Below are 16,379 nucleotides of genomic sequence, written 5' to 3'. Positions count from 1 at the left end.
CCTGTGCCACCCTCACCCCTTATCATACCTCTGCCCTGTGCCACCATCAAGTCTACACCATACCTCAGACCTTTGGCACCCTCAACCTCACACCACCTCTCTGCCCTGCTCCACACCATACCTCAGCCTTGCTGTACCCTCAACTCTAGACCATACCTCATATCTTTGCCACCCTCATCCCCACACCATCTCTCAGTCCTGCTCCACCTTCTACATTATACCTCTGCCCTGTGCCATCCTCAACACTACAACATGCATCAGCCCTGTGTCACCCTCAGTTCTTTACCATATATCATGTTTGTATCTCTCTCAGTCCCACAACGTACCTGAACCCTGTTTCACCCTCAGCTTTATACCACACCACAGCCCTGTGCCATACACAGCTGTATATCATACCACACTGCTGTACCTCTCTCAGCTCTATACCATCCCTCAGCCCTGTGCCACCTTCAGCCCCGTACAATCCATCAGTCCAGTACCACCCTCAGACGTATACCATACCTCAGCCCTGTGCCACCTTCAGCCCCGTACAATCCATCAGTCCTGTACCACCCTCAGACGTATACCATACCTCAGCCCTGTGCCACCTTCAGCCCCGTGCAATCCATCAGTCCTATACCACCCTCAGACGTATACCATCCCTCAGCCCTGTGCCACCTTCGGCCCCATGCAATCCATCAGTCCTATACCACCCTCAGACGTATACCATCCCTCAGCCCTGTGCCACCTTCAGCCCCATGCAATCCATCAGTCCTATACCACCCTCAGACGTATACCATCCCTCAGCCCTGTGCCACCTTCAGCCCCATACAATCCATCAGTCCTGTACCACCCTCAGACGTATACCATACCTCAGCCCTGTGCCACCTTCAGCCCCCTGCAATCCATCAGTCCTATACCACCCTCAGACGTATACCATCCCTCAGCCCTGTGCCACCTTCAGCCCCATACAATCCATCAGTCCTGTACCACCCTCAGCTCTATTCCATCCCTTAGCCCTGTGCCACCTTCAGCCCCATACAATCCATCAGTCCTATACCACCCTCAGACGTATACCATCCCTCAGCCCTGTGCTACCTTCAGCCTCATACAATCCATCAGTCCTGTACCTCCCTCAGCTCTATTCCATCCCTCAGCCCTGTGCCACCTTCAGCCCCATACAATCCATGTCCTGTACCACCCTCAGACGTATACCATACCACAGCCCTGTTCCACCTTTAATTTTCTGCATTTCCAGCAGCCACCTATGTCTTCAAACCTACTCTTACCTCTCTGAACACTGCTGTCCCCAGACTCTGGCTTGACTCTAGGCATATTAACGTCTTTAAGCTCAGCTCTCTGTGCTGGAGCATCATCATGCTGTCCAGGGTGCGTTAGTCTGAAGCTTCTCTTTGCTGACTGTGGGGCTCTCAGCTCTTTTCCATGTGTTCGTTTGGTGGCCTGTTTCTGCAAGAAGCCCTTTGTCTCCTCTGCACTTTCCAGTGTGTCTCTCTTTAGAGTCTTGAGCTCTGGAGCCAAGTCATCTGTCCTGCAGCTGCTAGTCTGTCCATCCCCATGGCAGCTGGCATGATAATTGTAGTGCCTGCTTAGCCAGGTATTCTTCAGCTTGGTATGGTGATGCGGCGGGCACACCAGCACTGATAATGACCCGACTTTATTGGCACACCCCAGTTGAGATTCTGAATCTGCAATGAGCATCCTAGAACTGTGGCTGCCATTGCTACAATACTCTGAACATGTAAGATTCTGGTGGGGTCTCCGACAGTCCCGAGAAGAGCCATCGCATATGGGGTTCTGGCAGACACCTGGTGGAACGCAGAGTTCTCCTGCAGAGGTCTTGGTGGGCTTGTGTTTCTCAGAATGCTGGGGCAATGAGGGACCCTCTTCTGCTGCTGGGGGTCCAGGTTCCATGCTGTGGTTGGTCATCATAATGCTGTTGAGATTCTCTTCTTCGGAGTCTGAACCAAAGGCCACCGATGAATGCAAAGAGGCATCCCCAAGCAAGGAACTGGCTGGCCAGATGCCTGCTGGCCTTTCTGTGCCCTGCTTCACTAAACTCAGTGGCTGATTAATTTGATTACAGTTAGTTGTGGCTGTATTAGGAGGTGTTAATGTTCTACCATCTGTATTCTGACCCCTAGCTTTCCAGTTGAGGTCACATTTCAGCTCGGGATGCAAAATCATCTCCATTTGGTCATCCTGAAGTAGCTTTAAATTCCCCATTGTTGGGCATCCATGGAGGAGCTCAGGTTGGAGTCTGGGGGACAAGCCTGTTGGAGTTTTAACCAGAAGATGTAAACCAGTTTCTTTTCTGTGGGGAAACCCCTTTAAAGAAAATCAACAGAGAGAGAAAGTGAGTTAGATAAGTCCTAGATATATGCTATAAGACCTAGGGAGTTCTGTGACATTGCTACTTAGTGGGACAATTCCTGTCTTCAGTGAGATAAATAGCAAACCTCTAGAATTTCCAGGCTAGTGGATACCAATGTTGATGTGTCATTATTTGTTTTTATTTCAGAGCTTGGCTTCTCAAATGCCAGTAAAACTGACACGTGTGCCCCAGGGGTGCTCTCCATATAAAGATAGATAATGCAGTGACTGGTAAGGTAAACCCCACAGCAGCATGTCTTGAGCTCACACAAGACGCAGTGACTGCTGTGGGTAATGTGAGGAATCACCAAGAGGACCACCCTGACTCTCCTTCTCCAAATGATAACTCCCATCCCATTGCATTAAAAGTAGGAAATATCTACAAAACTGCATTTTGTAATGATAATACTGATACAGATAGAGCTGGTGTTAGATACACTGGGGTTCAGTAGAGAAGTTAAGACATATGCACTCACTTATTCTTCCTCCTCCAACTAACTCTTCTTTCTCCAGCTCCCTATTCCAGGTCCTTTCCCTCTTAATCCTATCTTGAACTGATCCCAGGTCCTACAAGACTATGGGGGTCCTGTGCAGTTCATACCACAAAACTGGTTCTGTGCTGCACAGGCAAGAGGTGGACATGAAGGTGAGTGGATGAAGTAGCAATGCTGCTCTCTTCTTTCATGGTGCCACCATTGGCTGCAAACTGGGTATCAAAAGAGAAGAAAGAATCAGTTAACAGGGATCAGGGATGAAGGAGAGGGACCAGACGAGAGAGGGGCTGTGCCCCCTCTTTCAGGTCTGTGCTGCTGGCAATGGAGCCCATAATGCAGGGATATCACAGTAGATGATGGCAGAAAGAGACCCATTGACCCATCCAGTCTGTCCATATTGAAATGATCAGTCACAGTGCCAGCTGAGGAGTAGGACCACATGTAAGAGCTCTCTCCCTATCCAGGACAGCTTCTGTCATTTTCCTCATATACTCTACCATCTTGGGCAGAGAGGCACACAAGACCCCCCCCCCCCCTACTTAGTGCATACCCAGCACTCCTCCCTTCCCATGTCTAACCGCAAAGAGTTGCAACACATTAAGCCATTGCCCACACATTTGGCTCGAAGGTCCCCTGTCATAGCCTGCCTGACAGACTTAGCTATATGAGCGCCTGTGTTTCCACTAGGACTTCTATTGATATGTTATGAGCTGTATTTTATGAATTGTTTTGTATTGATGTTACATTTTATTTTTTCTTCACCCTGAATGTGCTCAGAAATAATGAATATAAATAAAATTGCTATTGATACTGTACTTGCAGTTTGCCAGAAAGACCCGACTGAGTGGTTGATTCTATCATCGTTTATTCTAGTGAAATAAGGAGCCCTTAGGAAAAATATTTTAGAAAACTTCAGCACCAGCAAAAATGATTAGGAGCCAGAGTTAATTTCCCTTAACTTTTTTTGTTGTTGCCTTTTCTGTGTTTATTGAGACTACTCTAGAAATCCCTACTGGGCCTGTACTTGTCCTGTATTAACAGGGGGGGGGGGGGGGGAGATAGATGTTGGTTGGGTTATAGCTCCCTGATTTGGGAGGCTAAAATAGTGCAATCCATAAAGTATAAAAACTAGTGCCACCAATTTGCTGTGTGTGATCTTTAGTTATCCCTTACAGAGAACAGGATGTCTCTGTGACTGCTCCTGGTGTTGTTGTACTTTCTTTTGGCCTCAGGGAAGGAGGTTGGGAACTGAAAAGGGAGAAGGGGTTGCCTTGTGCCAACCTTAACCATGGCAGGTTTTGTCCCTTTTGATTTGGGGGTAAAGGAAGTTTTTATCCTCCCTTCCTTTCTCCGTTTTGGTTGTATTTTGGAGCTATTTTATTTTTACCATCTGCCTGAGTTCCCAAGGATCCAGGGACTCAGGATTTAATATCATAGAAGGAGTTTGGGAGTCTCTTAAACCATTGACCCTAGGAAGGTCACTGAAGGAATTTCATTCATTCCTAGGAGGAGGAGAAGTTGGACTTTGCAGAAGTCCAGTGGCAGCCATCCAGTGTTAACCACTAGAATATCATCTGGATAAGGAAGAGAAGAGTGGGGAGGTTCCCTCCAGGTACCAATAAGGAGTGTAAGGAGCATGGAGAAGAAGTGATGAGAACATTCTGAAACGTCTGGACAAAGGTATTGAGATTATGTTAACTAATTTGGGTTTAAGTATCCTATACGCTAAGTTCGGAAGGAATCTTTAAAACTAACCCAATTATTTGAAAGGAACAGGAATAAAATAACAAATTAACTTAAAGTATTACAAAGTCACAGATTTATTGAAGAGCCAAGCACGTAAATGGATTGGATTGCACGAGGAATTGTAAATTGTCATTTTCACTATTCTACCATCAATAATCAGTAAAGTTCAGTTGGAAACTACAATCAGCTTCCAGCGTGATTATTACCGTCTGAACAGTGCTCAGGGCCTTGGGGAAATGTTTCTCCACCCTGACAGGAAATGCTGGAGCTCAGAAAGGGACTTTAGGACTGTATGGAAAGCTTGAATATCTTAAGCCCTTGGTTTTGAGAGTGGCCTGCAGACTCCTCAGGGAGGATCTCAGCCCAGGGGGTTACACTGCTTTCCTGTTTTACTTTATTTCTTATCACCATTTTCCCAGATTCGCTCTCCCATCCTTTCAGCCCCTTCTCTCCCTCACCTCAAGCTTGTTCCCTCCTTCAAGCTGCTCCCCCTACCTCTCTCTGTATCCATGGCTCAGCAGCAAGGAGCAACCCAGGCTGCAGCATCTCCACTTTGGTCTGAGCTGGGCCAGATGTTCCCAGCAGCCACATCTCGTCCTGTGCTCCACCGGCTTCCACTGTGGCTGCTTCTCTTCCCAAGCCCAGGCTGTGCACAGTGGTAGCATCTCTTCCCATGCCTGGCCAGCTCTAGGCACCTGGAGCCTTAGCCTAAGGGACATCATTCAGTTTCAGGTAGGGCTCCCTAACTGTGCTAGAGACCTGGGTAATTGCCCTCCTTGCCCCCTCATAATACCAGCCCTGAGTGCATATGTATTAGTAGCAGTGATTACAAAGAAATATTAAGTTGAGCCCTCAGTCTGAGGAATGCTGAACATAAAGCATATTTTTCTTTACTATGGATGGCACCATTATTCCCTATGAACATCCCTGCAGCTGTGTTTTGTCTGAATTTTAACTTTGAAATCATGGCATCTCTAAATTAAAGTTCCCAGTCTCATCAGTCCTATTAGCTGGACATGGCCTCTACTCCCGTTCTATGCGCTCATCACTGTGATTCTCATCTGGTGGATTGGACAATGCCCTCTGGCACTTCTGTGACGGGGAGGTCATGGGTCTCAGGATTCTCAGAATGAGGTGATTAGGAAGACCAAACACCTAACTCTCACCTTCTTTCTGGAGATGAAGTAGTTCTCATGTGCCATAGGGATCCTTCCTCCGTGACGAGGTCCTTGGTAGTTGTGATGACTCCATATTGGCAGATGCCAGTTAGGTTTGGCGAAGGGAACCTCCTCCAAAGCAGAAGAGCATTTTTGCTGATGAGGGGGCACAAAGGGGGCTAGAGCACGAGCATATATTGACTCAGTGAGACTGCTTGCTGGCATGGAGGGCACAGAAATTGACTGCCTGTCAAACAGCTTGGTCTCCAAGAGAAAAGGGCGAGGAGGGTTCAGGGAATGTATAGGAGGGTGATTTCGCACCATCTCCAGCACAGAATGAGAGGCAGGAGGCGCTTCTTGCTTTGATGCCCCCTGGGTTAGGCCAGTATTGACCACATTCAGATCTTGTAAGTTGCCACATGAGGGGAGAGGATAGTAGAAAGCTTGGTCATAAGGGGCGGGCCTGGCCTCAGACCATGTGCATGGAAGTCCTTCTCTGTTTTTCTGTGCCCACTTCTTCTTTCCTTCTCCACATCTGGTTCTGAAATGAGACTGAAGCTCCAGAAAGTCAGGTCTTGTCTCCTTCAGAATACTCCTTCTCTTTTGGGAAAGAAGTGAGGGAACATCTCTGACCTTGGCTTCTGCTTGCATGCTGCAGTCTTCTCTCACCCTGCCAATGACCAGAGGGTGCAAAGAGTCCAGATTCTTCAGTGTCCCTTCTGCATGTTCCAGAACTTCATGATTGTGTCTCAGAACAGGAGGCGGTGCCTTACCGGCTCCTACCCTCAAGGTCGGGGACGTTTCTGGGCAGGGCAGCTCTGGCAGTGTGGAGTGAGATGATGGAGTGAGCACAGTTTTCAATCCTTCTCTGCCTCTGCCCGTCATGAAAGGATTTTCCAGCCCGTCACTAGACAAGATGCCAATATCACCAGCACCTAGAATCCTTTCCGCCAACACCAGAGGAGTTTCTTTCAAATCATTTTTCCTTTCCAGTGGAGTAAATTCATCATCTAAGTCCAGGTCCATTTCTTTCTTCTCCTCATGTGGTTCTGATCCTCCGACTTGGGGCACTGTAACCTGTTTTAAAACAAAACCTGAGTGTCATTTGCAAATATCAAGAGGAGCAAGAACAGACTAAAGGAGAACCATGCCCTGCTCAAATGCAAGAAAATAAACTATGAGAGCATTCAGTGGGAATTTTCTTCTGGACATGAGAAAAATTTAAGGTAGGATACAGAAATAACATGACATGGCATGGAATAACTTCCCCCAGACTGCTTCAATCCCATTGTGGTCAGTTTTAAGGATCCCTCAAACCCCATGACTCCCAGATAAAAAGGTAAGGAAATTCTATATTTTTGTGGACATCCTCTCTAAAGGAAAATGGCAAGTTTCAGACCCACTAATTCTGGGTCATATTTAAATTGATCCATAGTGTCTTCTGAAAGTTTGAGGCCTGCCATATACTCCATCCTGACACCAGATGCTTCCCATGCTAAGTTCCAGAACATCTTTTGGTGGGAAACCAGTCCTTTGAGAAATTACAAGAGCTTTTGCCCAATGATTACATGGGGATAACTACTCTGTGTCTATGGGAAAAATGCTTGGTAAATAATGCCCTTAGATTGTAAGCCCTTTGGGGATAGCCTGCATACAATACCTGAATGTAATCTGCTTTGAAGTGCCTGAAAAGTGGAATATAAATCAAATACATAAATAAATGAATACCACCAGGAAGCTAAAGGCTCTTCAAGCTGAGCTGATAAGAGATCTCTCTCTATATTAGTATGATTTCTGAAATCACCCCCATCTCTTATCTAGATGATGCTTGCAAGCACTTGGTGTTCTGCCTGCCACAGAGCAGCAGGGCAGCTGCCCGCTTGTGACCAAGTGACTTGTAGTGCTTTTGTCTATGGAGGAGAAAACATGGAGGCCATGGAAGGAAGTTTGAGACAAACCATTTCTCTGAAGTCAGAGCAGACAGTACTGTTCCAAAACACCATATACAAATGAGCTGATTGTCAGTGATTGGCTTTGCTGTTAGTTGCATGAGATTCTGCAATGTCTAGAGACACAGTATGCCTAGGGCAGTGATTTATTGCTTTTCACCAATATAAAAAAAAACACAACATGAAAATGTAAACCTGGAGATTACTATGAGCATAGCTCTTCACACTGAAACCATCAGATGAAATCCAGGGAGCCTTGCTGAGTCCCACGTACTGACCTTCATCAACCTATTTGACCAATGAGATCCACCAAAGTCAACAATGAGTCCCAATCCTTCCAGTAAAAGCAGTTGATGTACACTGATGAAAATCACAAAGGCCAACAATGGGTCCCAATTTTTCCAATGAAACTCACAAATTCCAATAGTGGGTTCAAATACTACCAATGAGGCCTACTGAGGCCAATAATATATTCCAATCCCCTTAGAAAAATCTGCTGATGCACACCAATGAAACCCACCTAGGCCAACAATGAGTCCGAATCCTATCAATGCAATCCAACAGTGCATCTCAAGCCCACCAGAAGACCCACTGAGGTCCATAATGTGTCCCAATCTCAACAGCAAAACCTTCTGACTCTTGCAATGAAGCCCTCTGAGACCAACAGTGATTCTACATTTCACCAATAAGAACCACAGAGGTCAACAATAGGCCGCAATCCAACCAACGATATCCACAGAGGTCAACAATGAGTCCCAGTCTCACAAATTAGACTCACAGAAGCCAAAATGATTCCAAATTCTACCAATGAGAACTACCAGGTCCCAATCCCACTATGAGGCCCACTGAGGCCAACAATACATCCCAATTCCACTAGCAAAATATGATACACACCAATGAAACCTACCAAGGACCACAGTGAGTTCAGATCCTACCACTGAGATCAACAAGGAGTCTCAATGCCACCAATGAAACCCATAGACGCCAACAATGCACCCTAATCCTGTCAATGAGACCTATAGAGACTAACGAGTCCCAATTTCACTATCAAAATCCATCAACGCACACCAATGAACCCCACTAACCAAAGAGGGAGACTTTAAAGAAATTTGTTAACTACTAAAGACCAGGGCAGAGTCAAAACAGTTATACTAAATCAAGTTGTTTCCCAAAGGTTTAGTAGCAGTGCAAGGAAGCAGCTCCAAAAATGTCAAACATAATAACTAAGTAATAAGATTTTCTTGATATAGTATACTACCATATAGTTGCTACCATATACTACCATATAGTATACTACCATATACTACCATATAGTTGGAGAAGGTACAGAGAAGGGCAACCAAAATGATAAAGGGGATGAAACATCTCCCCTATGAGGAAAGGCTGAAGAGGTTAGGTCTGTTCAGCTTGGAGAAGAGACGGCTGAGGGGGGATATGATAGAGGTCTTTAAGATCATGAGAGGTCTTCAACGAGTAGATGTGACTCGGTTATTTACACTTTCGAATAATAGAAGGACTAGGGGGCATTCCATGAAGTTAGCAACTAACACATTTAAGACTAATCGGAGAAAATTCTTTTTCACTCCACGCACAATAAAGCTCTGGAATTTGTTGCCAGAGGATGTGGTTAGTGCAGTTAGTGTAACTGGGTTCAAAAAAGGTTTGGATAAGTTCTTGGAGGAAAAGTCCATTAATGGCTATTAATCAATTATACTTAGTGAATAGCCACTGCTATTAATTGCATCAGTAGCATGGGATCTTCTTAGTGTTTGGGTAATTGCCAGGTTCTTGTGGCCTGGTTTTGGCCTCTGTTGGAAACAGGATGCTGGGCTTGATGGACCCTTGGTCTGACCCAGCATGGCAATTTCTTATGTTCTTATGTTTAGATACTATATATGTGACACAGACATTGCTAGGTGCTGTGGAGAGAGACATAATGTAAATGACAGCCAGACAGTTAAATAGACAGGCATATGGAAAGATGGATTTATCTACTTGGTAAAATCCTGCTCAAGCACGGAGATGTTTAACTTTGATATTCCTTTTCTTTACCACAAGTTTCCAGCTTTGTTCATTACTTCTGATCTCAGGCCAAAGACCTGCCAGCACCTGGCACTGAGTCTCAATATGTTCCCGAGGCACACCTGGAACCTGTTCTGTTGGGAACAGATTTCCTGAGCCAGCTGGCCAGGACTGCAGGGAAAAAGGTGGGAGGCTGTAAGAGGTCCTTCCCTCTGGCACACAGGGAAGGTGCCCTGGCCTGGATTCCGGCGTTCACATGTGAAGCTGTAGGAAGTGGGCGCCAGTCCTGCAGGGTGCTGCCTGCTCTGTGCTCGGAAACTCAGCGAGGCGGTGCCAGTTCTCAGAGCTCAACAATGTGCTCACAATGTCCACCGTTTGTGCACGTCTAGACAAGACCGACAGAGCACCTGACCTTCAGATTACAGCGTTCTGTAAACAAGCACAATTCACATCCCTTTATTGCTATTCCTGAACAATGTGTTCCAGTCCTCAAACACCTTCTGACCTGACCTCAGAGCCTCAAACAACCCCAGACAAAACTTAGTCTCAAACACCACCTGATCTGACATCAGAGCCTAAAAAAAAAAAATAAAAATTAAATAAATAACCCCCCCCCCCCCCCCCCCCCCACAAAACCTCCCAGATGTGACTCTCAGAATCACGGATACTGCCAGATCTGATTCTCAGAAGCTCTAATAAAGCCCTGGCCTCAAAGGCTCAAGCAACTTCTGTCCCAATTCCCAGGGACTCGGACAACCCCAGACATAGAGCTTCAAACATCCTCTGACCTGACCTCAGGGTCTCAAGCACTCTCTGACTGAAGCTCAGAGCCTCAAACAGCAAAATAATCTAACTCCAGAATCTGATACAATCTCTAACCTGACCTGAGAGCCTAAAACAACCTCAGACCCGGTTCTCAGAGTCTCAAGCACTCCCTAACCTGACCTAAGAGCCTCAAATACTCCAGACCTGATTCTCAGAACCTCTAACAACCCCTGGGCCTGAGTCTTGAAGTCTCAAACAACATATGACCCAATTCCCAGATATACAAATATCTCATGACCAAACCTTTGGTGCCAAGATTCAAGCCCAGCTCGATATTGCACCCATGGGAAGAAGCCAGACAGACCCAGAAAGGCCTCTTCATCATTCTGCATTATTTCCTTCTTTAAAATAAGCTCAGCGCTTTAAGTGAAGAAGTACTCAACAGACGGATGATGCCACTACATCTACCAATGGGCCTGCATGCTGTGGTTAATGGTATATCTGTCTTGTGCATTGGCGAACATGGGGAAAACACCAGTCTTGTGCTATATTTTTTTTCAGATTTAATTAAAACCATTGCAATGATTTTGGAAGCAGGCATACACAGCTCCTCTGTGCAACACCACAGTGCTGTGGTTAGACAGAGACTTTGTGGGTGATGGCTTCAGTTCTCTTCCCCTGCCTTCCCTCCCGCCTCCCTCATCCCATGTTCCCTTGCCTGTTGCTTGAGACTGGCCGAGTGCCCATCAGCTTGCCAGGACTTAGTGGAACTTTGATAAACAAGTGGCTGAATGCAAAGCTGTTTAAGATAAAAGAGCATGGACCGGGGGGGAGACGGCAGGAGTCATGGTCAGAGGAAATCAACGCTGGTCCAGATTTCACTCTGTTAACATAAGTAGCCAACTGATGAATAGTGACGTCCTCCCACCATTCAAAACCCACTGCTTGGCAGCTAGATTTCAGTGCTAAAAAAAAAAAAGAAAAATGCAGAAATCCAAGGGAGGTACAAGATGAGGAGTGAGATACTGATGTCCACAGAAAAGGAAAGAGACCTTGGGATGATTATATTTGATGATTTCAAGGTAGCGAAACAATACAACAAAGCAGTGGCCAGAACCAGAGGGATGCTACTGTGCATAGGGAGAGGTATAATTAGTAGGAAAAAAAGGAGGCACTTATACCATTGTACAGGTTATTGGTGAGACCTCACCTGGAGTATGGTGTCCAGTTCTGGAGGCCGTACCTCTGAAAGAATATAGGGTCAGAGGTACTAAGCTTTTTTTTTCCCATAGATGCAAAGTGGGAAAAAGCCTGTAGTACATCTGGCTCATTGATTTAATAGAGACTGTCCAGAGAAGGGCCACCAAAATGGTGCAGTCAGCACCAAAAACCCTATGAGGCTTAGGGATCTAAAAATGTGATGGCTAGAGAAGGAGACACAGGGGAGATATGATAAAGACATTAAAATACATGAAAAGTATTAATGATTCACAAGAGGTAAGTCTTATTCAATGAAAGGGAAGTTCTAGAAGAAGGGATCATAATATGAGTCTCTGAGAGAGCAATGTCAGGAGATATTTTTTCTCAGAAGGGGTGGTAGGTGCATAGAACATCCTCCCAGAGCGAATGGTGAAAGTAAGAACAGTAATGGTCTTCAAGAAGGTATGGGATAAACACTAAGGATCCTTAGTTGCAAATAACTAAAAGTCCTAGCAGAAACACACCTGGGTCTCTCTGGCATTGCTACGAGAAGAGTAATAACCAGGAGACATGGTGAAAATGCTGGGTCTGTCTGGCAGGCTTTACACTCCTCATGTCGAATGGTAGGCTAGTGGTGTGCGACGTTCTCGTCTGGATATGCCGCGGTGACCTGTCCGGCCAGACGTTTGGGAAACAGCCATGCTAATATTGACAGCTGTTTAGATTATTACAAAGTGTTGTGCTTAGGGGTGCTAAGGTGTGAACCACCCAAGAGGGTGGAGTACAAAGGAGGAAGATGACAAATACTGTCTTGGATAAAGAGAAATATCTTACAGGAAGCTGATAGTTACATGCCAGGATTCTTACCAGGTCGTGGACTACAACTAGGGTTCAGGGCCCTCTTAAGGATCACTGCAGGCACAAAGTCAAAACACCAAGGACTGGAAATCAGATTCAGAAGCTCTGTTCAACAGGCTACCAGACCATCAGGCAAAGGCAAGGTCAAAGCCAGGCTGAGGACAGGGACCCGGAAATCCAAACAGATCAGGGTACAGACAGGGGCAGAGGAGCTACAAAGAGAATACAAGTCTGGACTTATGTGCCTGCCTATTAGGCCTGTGCCTGAGACTGCAGCATTCTGGGGATGGCAAATTCTTGACCCCCTTCTGCCCTGCAGACCACTAATCCTATCCCCACCCTCCCAGACTTCCAATTCAATGCAAGCAAGAGAGGAAACTGGAGGTCCATGGAGAACAATCAGAGGTCTGCCAGGAGCAGGGGGAAAGCTGGGCTGAGAAAATCGGAGATCTGCATCATGGATGGGAGGGGGGATGGCAGCACCCACACTAATACTGCCTATGGCAGCAAAACATTAAAAAAAAAGAAGAGTTATCCAGAGGTAAAACCACACAAGCACAAGTGCAGCCAATTCAGTAGCCAGAAACAGGTAAGACTTACCCCAACCAATCCAGGCTGGGTCTTGCCAGACCAATTGGAAGACAGAACACAAATACCATAGCAGACAAAAGACGGCTTAGCTGGAGGGCAAAGAGCTCACCCAGGGAAAGCAAACCCCAAACCCACTAGGCACTAGTTTCTGGCCAGTCAGTGCCCAAACTCGAGACAGACCCTTGGCAGTGTGGCCAGAAATAAGGGGCCAGATTGAAAGAGTCAGTTGCTCTTTTTTCTGCCATCATCCTATATGTTACTATGAATCTCAACTCCCCTCCCCCAAGTCCCTGAATGCCCCATTCACTTCCCACAATCGCTTCCCCATCCACTTCCCAGTCCCCACACCCTCCATTCATCCCCTAGTCCCGGACTTCCCATCCACCTCCATTGCTACTATTAGAGTACACGATGGGATCAATTTTCAGTTAAGGCTACCTAACTGGCAAACCAACCTGATATTCAAAGTACCCACATAGTTTGTGTTTTGAAAATGAGATTGTTATGTGGATAAAAAATATATGCATACTTTAATATGTTAGCTACATGTGTATATTATTTTAATTTAAATATGCGTGCATATAGTTTTCAAGCCCACCTGCAAAACAGGTGTGGACCCTGTGTATAATAGTGAGAGTTTGCTGTTTCCTCCCGAGGGAAATGGCTTTAAGGGGTGAAGAAGGGGGAGGGGTTCCAGAAAGTGCGGGGTCATCTAATGGGAGTGAATGGTGACCCCTTGACTGGTGACAGGACTGGTTCAGCCCCAAAGGGCTGGGTCTTGGAAAGGGGATATTACTCTGGCGAGAGCAAGGCCGGGGGCTTTTCCCCACAGTCACCGAGCCAAGAGAAGGCAGCAGCTGGGACCCTCTCCTGGGGTACCGGGGGATAGAGGACAGAGGTGGCAGAGATTCGCCAGTAGTGTCTCGGGGAGCCTGCGTGAAGTGATTGGAGTTTGGATCTAAGAGTAAAAAGGACATGAGAAAAAAGAAACCGTGAAGGGACCAGTTGGGACCAGAAAAGAAAAAAAACAACCTGTGCCCGGCTGGGTCCCGGAAACAGGGTTGAAAGTTTCCCGTTTCCCCCTATAACAAGGGGAAGTGAGTACTTTGAGATCTACTGGGTTTGACGAGAGATTAAGGACAGTGTGGCCTAGGACAGGTTGAAGAGTGGTGCATATAGACTGTCTCATAACTTGTTTGTGGCTTTCTGGAAGTAACTGAAGATACTCCTAATAAGCTCTCTTTTAATTTGGAGCTCAATCTTAGATGTGGACAGTGGCTTTTTGGAAGTGCATGTGTATGTGTGTGGGGGGGGGAGGGGGGGGAGGGGGTCCTGCACCCAGTTTGGCCCTGCAGAATATCTGCCCCAACCCTCGACCCAGCTGAGATTAGTTTCCTCACTTTGGGTGAGTTACCCCAGGGCTCCCCGAAGCAGAGAAGGTGACCCCCAGTGGACAGGGGGTTACCCTCCCAGAATGCCTTTTTCTAATGCGACTGTGCAGTTTTAGGTGGCTGAAAATGTACTTAGGTGGATTCTGCCATCCTCGTACTAACTGCTGTTTATCAGTTCTACGCAGTGCTGGACACAAAGATCCCAACTAAGGCTTTCAGAAGGTATCCATATGTGCATATGGGGAACCCTATCACTGTCCTTCACGTCAGTATGAATGATTCTGAATTTTATCACGTAATCGGAAATCTGCCACAGTAGCCGGGGGTGCTCACAGAATGTCTTTGTGTAACTGAGACTCACCCAGTCTCTCGACCACCATTTGCTGTCTCTCCATCTATCTATGCTTTTCTCAGTATTTCACATCTCGTCTTGGGCTCCTCCATGAGTCTGCAGGTGACTGGAAGTTGCCCCTGCTGTTCCCTAGGAGAGGGCTGGATACCCTTTCTCTGGAAGCCGATGGAAAGGAGAAAATAATTAGGACGGGTGCTGACACAAGATGGCAGCAGCCAAGCATTGGCCTTGGTTTGGTCACAAGGAAATACCAGCAGGAGGGATTCAAAGAACAGCTTCAACCTTTAAAGCCTCCAGTGCATAAACAAGTCAGACAAACAGCTAAAAAAAAAAAAAAAATCAGCTAATTAATGCAACATGATTGAAAACATTCAGACTGTAGGCAGAGCACAAAAGCAAGACTGTGAAATAAAGGCAGAGCAATCCCAGCCCTTTGCATGTATTGCAGCCCATCCCAGCACTCTCAGATCACAATCCAGCCAATCCCAGCAGACTCCTTCCATAAATGCTTGAGTACTCCAGAACTGAGGTGAAGCCTTGGGTTATCTGCACATTGGTCTGAGTGAGGGTCTTTGAACATTATGACACAGTAATGTCATCTGTGCTAAAGAGCTGCCAGTGAAAGCTGAGGACCTGCCACCAACAGGCAGGATAAATAATAATAATCCTGAGAGCTACACAGTGCTGAGAAAGCCCTCTGTCAAAGAGACTATACCACAAAGAACAGAGAATAAAACGGAGAATTTCATAATGCTTGTATAGATTCATGGAGTGATGACTGCACCTTGAGCATGGTGTGCAATTCTGGTCACGGCATCTCCAAAAAAGGATATAGTGGAACTAGAGCAAGTGAAAAAGATTGATGCTTGATGAGTGTTCACAGAAACGTGTACGGCTCTCTTTTTACAGGGGCGTACGTTTTAGAAAGAAAATAGTACTGACTAGATCAATGGTTCCCAACCCTGTCCTGGGGACCCCGCCCGGTTTTCAGGATATCCATAATGAATATGCATGAGAGAAAATGTGTGTATTCATTGTGGATATCCTGAAAACCTGACGGGCTGGGGGGCTCCCAGGATAGGGTCGGAAAGCACTGGTCTAGATAGTATGCGTTTGCTCCGGCTATCAGCATCTGATTGCATGCCTTTCTGTTTGCTGTGGATATATTCCCCTTTAATCTACCTGCCTATTACATTTCCCTGTTTTGATTATACACAGGCTGATGCCTTTCTGCCTGCACCTGAACGTTCATCTTCTGTGTGCAAAACTTTCTGCTGATGCAGCAAGTAGCTTTGCATGCAGAAAATGTGCGTTTGTAAGCACGAGTACTGCTTAGCGCCCTTGCATGGAAATCCCATGCAAATGAGGGCATTAAGCAGTACTCCTCGATGCAGAGAGACTGCATCTGGCCAGTGCACCTGTCTTAGCGCTGGAAACTTAATTGCTGGGCCAGGGCTGGAGTTAAGTTTACGGCGCTGTGAAAA

At 46.4% G+C, this 16,379-nt stretch overlaps 1 protein-coding gene across 6 annotated transcripts in view; it reads right to left on the bottom strand.

The window, feature by feature from the left end:
- HR (HR lysine demethylase and nuclear receptor corepressor) overlaps positions 1-16,379 on the bottom strand; it is a 92,423-nt gene that overhangs the window by 51,137 nt on the left and 24,907 nt on the right. For 4 of the 6 annotated variants that reach the window (XM_029603830.1, XM_029603829.1, XM_029603834.1 and 1 more), the window contains exons 2-4: positions 14,905-15,050; positions 5,777-6,844; positions 1,269-2,325 (exon numbers count right to left, since the gene is read on the bottom strand). In XM_029603830.1, the coding sequence (XP_029459690.1) occupies positions 1,269-2,325; positions 5,777-6,793 (2,074 nt within the window). In that variant the 5' untranslated portion in view covers positions 6,794-6,844; positions 14,905-15,050. The remainder of the gene's footprint in view (positions 1-1,268; positions 2,326-5,776; positions 6,845-14,904; positions 15,051-16,379) is intronic. The other 2 variants (XM_029603833.1, XM_029603832.1) reach the window with 1 other exon arrangement.

The sequence above is a fragment of the Rhinatrema bivittatum genome, chromosome 5, assembly GCF_901001135.1.
Source record: "Rhinatrema bivittatum chromosome 5, aRhiBiv1.1, whole genome shotgun sequence".
NCBI lineage: Eukaryota > Metazoa > Chordata > Amphibia > Gymnophiona > Rhinatrematidae > Rhinatrema > Rhinatrema bivittatum.
Note: the sequence above shows the minus strand (reverse complement) of the source record. Positions and strands in the feature narration are given on the sequence as shown.